This window comes from Euwallacea similis, chromosome 36 (assembly GCF_039881205.1).
Source record: "Euwallacea similis isolate ESF13 chromosome 36, ESF131.1, whole genome shotgun sequence".
NCBI classification, from domain to species: Eukaryota; Metazoa; Arthropoda; class Insecta; order Coleoptera; family Curculionidae; genus Euwallacea; species Euwallacea similis.
This window is the reverse complement of record NC_089644.1, coordinates 1189828-1197844: the sequence shown is the minus strand read 5'-3', so window position 1 is coordinate 1197844 and position 8017 is coordinate 1189828. Positions and strand designations below refer to the sequence as shown.

At 36.9% G+C, this 8017-nt stretch overlaps 3 protein-coding genes across 3 annotated transcripts; all 3 read left to right on the top strand.

Annotated features, from left to right (window-relative positions):
- The first annotated feature begins 780 nt into the window (after window positions 1-780).
- Window positions 781-2634, top strand: LOC136418701 (uncharacterized). The gene is made up of 5 exons (XM_066404856.1): window positions 781-910; window positions 1028-1326; window positions 1823-2054; window positions 2229-2373; window positions 2425-2634. The coding sequence occupies exons 1-5, from the start codon at window positions 820-822 to the stop codon at window positions 2585-2587; spliced, it is 930 nt and encodes a 309-aa protein (XP_066260953.1). The 5' UTR covers window positions 781-819; the 3' UTR covers window positions 2588-2634.
- A 3315-nt stretch (window positions 2635-5949) lies between these two features.
- On the top strand, window positions 5950-6923 carry LOC136418610 (tigger transposable element-derived protein 4-like). The gene is made up of 2 exons (XM_066404713.1): window positions 5950-6081; window positions 6219-6923. Exons 1-2 carry the CDS (start codon window positions 5950-5952, stop codon window positions 6921-6923), a joined length of 837 nt encoding a protein of 278 aa, XP_066260810.1.
- Window positions 6924-6943: 20 nt separating this feature from the next.
- On the top strand, window positions 6944-7618 carry LOC136418609 (tigger transposable element-derived protein 4-like). The gene has a single exon (XM_066404712.1). The coding sequence runs from the start codon at window positions 6944-6946 to the stop codon at window positions 7616-7618; it is 675 nt and encodes a 224-aa protein (XP_066260809.1).
- Window positions 7619-8017: the final 399 nt, after the last annotated feature.

Sequence of the window (8017 nt, the reverse complement as noted above, 5' to 3'; positions counted from 1 at the left end):
GATCAAAGGGTGCCGCTTCGGCCATAAAACTGATAGCGGCGCGATAGAAGTACCAAAGACGATTAATCGGTTAGAAACTTTTTCCGTGTGAGATTCGTTAGATTCGCTCGTACTTTCAACCTGTTCACATCACAGCAATAAAGCCCCAAAATCCAGGAATTTTGAATCACTAACTCCCACCAACCAAAACCTACGACATTCGTTTAGTAAAATATAACTCATATGTGTTGTGCTAACGTTCACATTTTATTAGACGCTGAATGGGATATTCGGCGTATCGCTTTTAAGCTTTATGTTGTTTTTCCGATTACGAATCGGATCTCTGAAAGGGACAGAACTGAATCGGTATTCTTGGCGACTAGACACCTTGTATCATTAATTTTGTCATTAAAATCTCTTTACCAAACCGTTTGTTTCAATACTAAAAACTACTCGAAAATTAAACCTACACTCAACATAACTTATGTGTATGCTAAAGCGTATTTTCCTAAGAATTAAGAGACAAAGAAAATAACATTTTTACACACTTTCACGTATTTGACGTGTGCAAGATTATCGGATTCCGGCCGCAAATGCAAACCAGATAGGAAAACTCATTGTCGCGACCGCAACGGTTCATTGGCGTTCGTCTGTTAACTAAAAGGCCATCTGTAGTGGGGTGACGAACGTGGAAAGCGCTTTCGTTTAACGATATCGTTATAATCTCCCGCTAAAAATATATTATTGCTGCCGCTGCTCCATTCACTGCCGTTACAGCAATAATCCGATTCTTGCCGTGTTTGTTGTCACGTTTCTACATTAACACGACGGAATTTTGTCATGTCCAAATTAGTGTGGATCTGCAAACAGTCAGACGAAGAAATCCGACAGTTATTCGATTCTGTGGACACGGTATTACTAGACATTGATGGTCAGTAAGTCTCGATTCTTTCCTAGAAAATTTATCAGCAGGAAGAAATGAACAATTCACACGCGCAAAGAGCCTCGCGCAAAAGTGAATCGTCTGGTATTAATATGCTTTTCTAAGGTGTTCTGGTGCGGGGAAAAACTGTCATCCCAGGCTCCGTCGAAGCAGTGGCCAAGTTAAGGAAGCTGGGCAAAAAAATCGCATTCGTCACCAACAATTCTATGCTATCGACGCAAGAGTTTGCTGAACATTTAACGATATTGGGCATAAGTGCTACAGCTGAAGATGTAGTAACACCGGGCACGACTCTCGTTCGGTATCTCAAAAACGTCAACTTCAACAAACAAATTTATGCCGTTTCTCCCGAATGCCCGAAACGGCTTCTCAGGGAGGCGGGCTACAGTGTCATCGAATATAAGGTAAACTAGTCACTTAAGTATGTTAACCCTTAACTGGTATCGTAATTTCCCATTACGTAATTGGTATTCTGGGGTCGAATGCGACCCCACTTTGTAACAGGCTTAAACTAGATTTCGTAAAACTGACATACCTAAACTGACTTCAGGTGACTGTAAATTGTGCAGCTTAAGGCGGTGTTGCTAATAATTACGATTTTTCACAATAAATTGGAAACCTGGGGTCCGCTACGACCCCACGATACCAGTTAAGGGTTAAGGTTTCTTTATGAGTGCTGTGCGTACTGCGTAACGCTGCGCTCTTGAAAATTTACACCTGCAAAACAAACACTGCACGCCTTAAGAAAAAGACTCGAATTTCCGTCAATTCGATGAGACGTGAAAAACAGAAAAGTTTCTAATCAAATTTTCCTCAGTCGTTGCCGTGACGTTCGCCGTGGTTTGCCCCTCCTTTGGCATTCGAGGGAGGGAAAGGGAGCAAATAACACCAATGTTTTAGGACATATGCACCGAAGATCTTGCAGACAGAGCTTTTGCCATGAAGGACTTATCGTTAAAAAGTTTGAAAGCGTGCAAAGACGTTGGAATGGTGTACCTGGACCTGGATTTCAATTGCTCTCTCGGAGCTTTGCAAGTGGCCCAAACGTTGCTGAATCACCTAGAAAACGTCGAAATCCTAAGTGGAACCAGCGACGACACAGTTCCATTTGACGAACATTTTTATTTCATCTGTAAGCGTATTCATTTTAAAATAAAGTGCTCTTCTGAGAGCAAGATGTTCGATCGTGGCTCAAATTTAGTTGTGCTAAACACAACCGCGGACGACAAAGTTGACGAGGGTCGGGTTTAATTAAACCAAGCTTAAGCTGTGATTCGGCGATTTGGGTTAATACTATTATTTTCAGCGTCGAAATTTTACATAGAGGCGATGGAACGCTGGACCAAGAAGAAGGCGGTGCCGATGGCTAAACCTGGAAATGCTCTCAAACGCACGATCTCGTCAAAATTTCATATAACCGACCCTGGCAAGGTTCTAATCATCGGAGACAAGTAAGTGACGGCTGCTACAAGAAGTTTGGCCTTTGATCGTTTTTTACGTAGCTTACAGACAGATATAGCGTTCGGGGTGCAAGCCGGCTTCCAAACTTGCGTGGTGCTGACTGGAGATTGCCAGAAAACGCACCTTGAGCCATGGGACGAGTCGAGGAAAGAAAAGCCCAATTACATTGCTGATAGTTTAGGATCGTTTTGCCAATCGCTTTAAACATTGTTTGTCGGAAGGTTTTCTTCAAATTGACATAAAACCGCTTAATCCCACAGAATGTAGAGCTAATCGTTAATAACATAAATATACGTTTTACGTGATGGTAAATTGCGTAAATATTCGCATCTCTTAACAGTTTCTGGCATTGTTGGAAATTAAATTTTCCTTGAATTTCTAGTGTCGTAAGGAGAATAGGACCACCAAACGACCGAGATTGAACGTGAATTTGCCCAAATTCATAACCTTCACATCGGCAAGTCCATGCCCATAGCTGAACATTTTTATTACGAAATACAGTGTGTAACATTTAACACGAAATATGGAAGTATCTCGAATATTAAGCATCCTTTAAAAAAATGTTTAGTATCAAACTTTAATCGCTCTGAGGAGAAAATGTATCGGTGCTAAAGTTGGTTCCCCTCCGCCCCTCATGTGGGTAGGGTGAGGGTTAACTTTTTAATTTCAAACGACCACCCCCCATTTCTTTTACGGATTCGGATGATACAGCTGAAAATTTTTTAAAAATTGCCCAAAATATTTTTTTCGATTTATGCTAGAAAACACTGTAATTTACAAAATTCAATTCACATCTTAAACGGCAACCTTCATTTAAAAAATTATGGGACAAACGAAATTCTATGGTAATAAAACGTAATAAGTAAACAATAAGCAAACGAATAAAACATCCACTTTTAAATGTTCTGTTGTTAATACTGCTTCACGATGAAACACTTGACCGTAGACCAGAAAATTCAAATGATTTTAATGTGTGGAGAAGCTCATAGGCTTTTAGACAATGCTGTCAATCTCCATATTCAGTGTTTTCCCTAAAGACCACGATCCCGGATTTCTTTCTATAGTGCGATTAAAACATTTATTAACGAAGGGACTGTAAATCGGAAGAGAAGAAGTCGCCCGTCTGCTGTGTGTGGAGAAAACAATCAAATTGAAGCGTTGGGTGCTGTGGTTTTTAATCCCCAAGTGAGCACAAGAGAAATATCAAGATTATCGGGAATTTTTCATATGAGTGTGTGCAGAATGCTGAGGGTGCACAAGTTTCGTCCTTATCGTGTCTCTTTACACTGAGAGCTCCACGAGGAAGACTTTCAAAATCGTTTAGACTGTTGCGAGGGGGCTTCTGTACAGACAGACCGAAGTCCCAATTCTTTCCGTTGTGTCTCAAATTTAAACAACGGCTCTGACGAGTCATCGTTTACACATCATGGTATAGTTAACAGGCGTGACGTGCATTACTGGAGTGTTGAAAATCCGCATTGGCTTCGGCCAGTTGAGCACTGGCGTTCTTGAACTGTCCACGTATGGTGTGGAATCGTTGCCAGTAACTTATCGGTCCTCACATAATTGAAGGCAATTCGAATGGTGAAATGTACCGGAGGATTTTGGAAACGGAACTGTCCACATTACTGCAGGACTTAAACTTAGAAGTTTGAACATTTAAGATTTTGGAAAATGTCATTGAAGATCATCCAGATTTGAGAAACCTAATATTATGGAGCGATAGTTGAGTTCCGCAGAACAAGAATTCCCTAATGTCCTATGCTATTATATACTTCCTATATAAATACCCGTAAGTCCAGTCAATAACAATGAAATTTTCAACAGCAGGTCATTCTTGTATTCAGGAAATTGACAATGTACACAGTTGCATTGAAAAAGTATTATCGAAGGCAGAGTATTACTCGCCATTATCTCTCATGCATCTATTAAAAAAGGTTTCCGCTAGGAAACCTTTTAAAATACTGAATATGACTGCGAAAAACTTTTTTAATTTAAAATCCTGTTGTGTTGTTTACAATTACAAAAGTATTCCATTTTCAAAAGTTAACCAGTTAAATTTTTCATGTGCAAATATTTTTTACTTACGATATAAAAAATCACATAATCAAAACTGCTCGTGGGAGACGGTTCAAATTAGAAATTATAATTCTACGAGACAACCTTTTACAATCAAGATAAAAATTCCTAAAATGGCAGTAAAATCCAACCCATTAAATAAAAACAAAATAGCAGCCATTAAATCCATGCTCAAATGGATGCCCAAGTTGGATAGAGAATATTTCTCAAACATCCTAAAATTGTAGACCCTTAAACTTAATTAATGTAACAAAGTCGTATGTGTGTTAAGTAAATTTTTACTCTCACTTTGCAGTTATAAAGTCGTATGTGATTTAGGAGTCATTTTTTGTTATTCATCTTTTATTAAAATTATGTTCCAATAAATATATTAAATTTGCGAATTCCTTATTCATTGATTTTATTTAACCCTTTTTTTGTAACAAGAATAAGTTTTGTAGTAAATAAGTAAAGTTAAATATTTGGACCTCATTGTTTCTGATACAGGTTAAATGTACATACGACAGTATAATTCTATATAGACGACATGTTGGTTGTTTGACATGTAACAAAAAAACTTAAAATTATTCAACAATAACATTGTTAAAAACAATTGAAAATTTAATTAATAACTTAAGCGGAAAAAACGTAAGTGGCAACGCCGCACTGAACGTGACCGAGGAAGAGAAGTTGGTTTTTGTTATGATTGTTTTTTATAGCAAAAAATGGGCAAAGACGCCTGGCGCCGTGGACACGCGGAGCCCATTAGGGACCATCGAGAAGAGACAAGACAAAAACCACCCTTATTTTTCAAATTTGTCATGGGCTGTATGTCCTTCCATACTTTTAATATTTTAGTGTGATTTCGGTCTCGTTGAATGCATCTTCTGTCGGTACACGTAACAGATTATCCGCAAAGTTAATTTGGGCGAGCTTTAAGTGATTTTATTCCGACTTATTAACAGTACCTACGTGACAATGTATTCTGTACGCGACGTGCTTTCGATTTATGAAGAGGCGTCACAAAATTCTGGAGAAGCTGGATGCATTTACGGTAATCCTTATCCAGAAAGAAAACTTTCAGCTCGACAAACATTTGTGCAACTTTCCCAAAATCTTCTGGATACAGGGAGCGTTATTCTTCATTCTTATCAAAGACACGAGGTCGACAACGAAAAGTTGGTTCTGAAACCGAAGAACAAATTTTAAACCTTGTTCAAAAGAGTTCAACAAGGAGTACCCGTATAATTATATATACAGTAATGTTCGCTTATAACGAACCCGCTTACAACGAACTTTCGCTTATAACGAACCTTAAATTTTTAGAAGAATAGAAAAACTTTACGGTTATAACGAACTTAACGCGGGATTTTACCGAAATCCCAAAGAAGAAAAGTAAACAATTCTCGGGGAAAGTCCAAAATCGTATGAAGCAAATTGCTGACACAAACGACACAGTTGTTCCAGTATATTGATAGCGTTCAAAGAATTCGTTCGTTAAAAAAATCATGAGTTATATCATTAAAAAAAAAAAACGTAAAGCTTTAACTTTAAATTGTAAATATGACATTGTTAAACGGTTGCAGAGACATGCCAAACAGAGCGAAATTTGTTCAGAAATGGGATTAAGTAAATCAACGGTAAGAACAATAAAATATGCAATGTTCACAGATATTTTTTTTTGTTATTCCAGTAATTTTCCGGCTTTGTAATAAATTATGTAATTTGAAATAGTATTAATACGAATTAAAATTTGACTATACATATGTAATTTTAGGTTGCAACAATTTGGAAAAATAAAGAAACAATCCTAAAAACCTTCGAAAGTGGACAACATTCAAATGTAAAAAAAATCAAAAAGCCCAATAATTATGAAGTTGACCAAAGACTCTTAAAATGGTTTTCTCAACAAAGAAATAATAACGCAATTGTTAGCGGTGCTATATTACAATCAAAAGCTGAAGATTTTGCAAGTAAGGTGTCCGGAAACCAGGAACCGAAATTTAATAGAAGCTGGATCGAAAGGTTCAAAAGAAGGCATAATATTACGAGTGGAAGAATTGCTGGAGAATCGACTTCAGTTGATATGAACATTGTAGATGACTGGCTGCAAAACAAATGGCCAATAATTAGGTCAAACTTTAAGGATGAGGACATCTTCAATGGAGATGAAACCGGTTTATTCTTCAAGCTTACACCTGATAGAACACTAAAGTTTAAAGGGCAAACCTGTGAAGGTGGAAAGCTTTCCAAAGAAAGAATCACTATATTTGTTGTAGCGAATTTGACAGGATCCGAAAAAAGAAAGTTATTGGTAATTGGAAAATCTAAAAACCCTAGATGTTTTAAGAATATTGTACAATTGCCAGTAACTTATAAGTCCAATAAAAGGGCATGGATGAATTCAGAGATTTTTATAAATGCATTACGTGAATGGGATGAAGGGATAATTGTCCGGCTCATCCCGATGTTAAAAATTTGATGTGGATTACGTTAGTGTTTATGCCACCAAACACTAGTTCTAAATTACAACCCATGGATCAGGGTGTTATCCATAGTCTAAAGAGTCATTATCGACGACTCCTCCTCTCGGAAATGATATCTTGTATGGATAGTGGTAAGGAAAAATTTATTATTACTCTTTTGGATGCAATACGCTTTATTCATATGGCATGGCAAAAGGTGTCAAAGCAAACGATTAGAAATTGTTTTCGACATGCCGGTTTTCTCGAAAATGAGAATTTTGATTCAGATGATGACTTACCATTAGTCGAATGGCTTAAAAAAAATCAATGCAAAAATAAAACCGATATTCAAGAGGATTTTCTTCAAACCAACAACGATTTTCATGAATTTGTTCATGTGGATGACAATCTTGTGAGCGTTGAGTTTTTAGACGATAATGCCATTATTGCGTCTGTGTCTTCTGCATCTGACACTTATGATGATGATGAGGAAGACGAAGATGCAGCATATGAGAATAATGAAATAATATCCGTTCCTACAACCACAGAAGCACTTCGATATGTTTCTAGTATTCGTCAATTTCTTCAATCGCGAAATACTCCACAAAATGTTCTCGATGGAATAGCCCATGTGGAATTACATATAAATGAAATTCATTTCACCACAATAAAACAAACCAAAATTAGCGATTTTTTTCTTTCTAATTCCTAAAAAGTGTTGTTAAATTTAACAAATATGTATTATTTAAATTGGTTACTAGTTGAAGAATGTTACTTGTTGACTTTTTTAAAATATATATGTATGTAAATAAAGTGAGTTATGTATTAATTAAAAAAACAATCATAACACCATTTATTGCTTATAGCGAACTTCGGTTATAACGAACTATTTACTACGGTCCCTTGGGGTTCGTTATAAGCGAACATTACTGTAGTTCAGAAAACCCTTGTATTGCACCTCGCCGAAATGGAAATCTTTCGTGTTTTTCAAAAATGCGAAAATCCAATATGGCGCCCATAAAAAAATCGAAAGTTGGTATTATTTTCACGTAAACTAGTAGGTCTAGGATATTTTTTACCTTTCCATATTGAAGACACTGACGGAAAATAT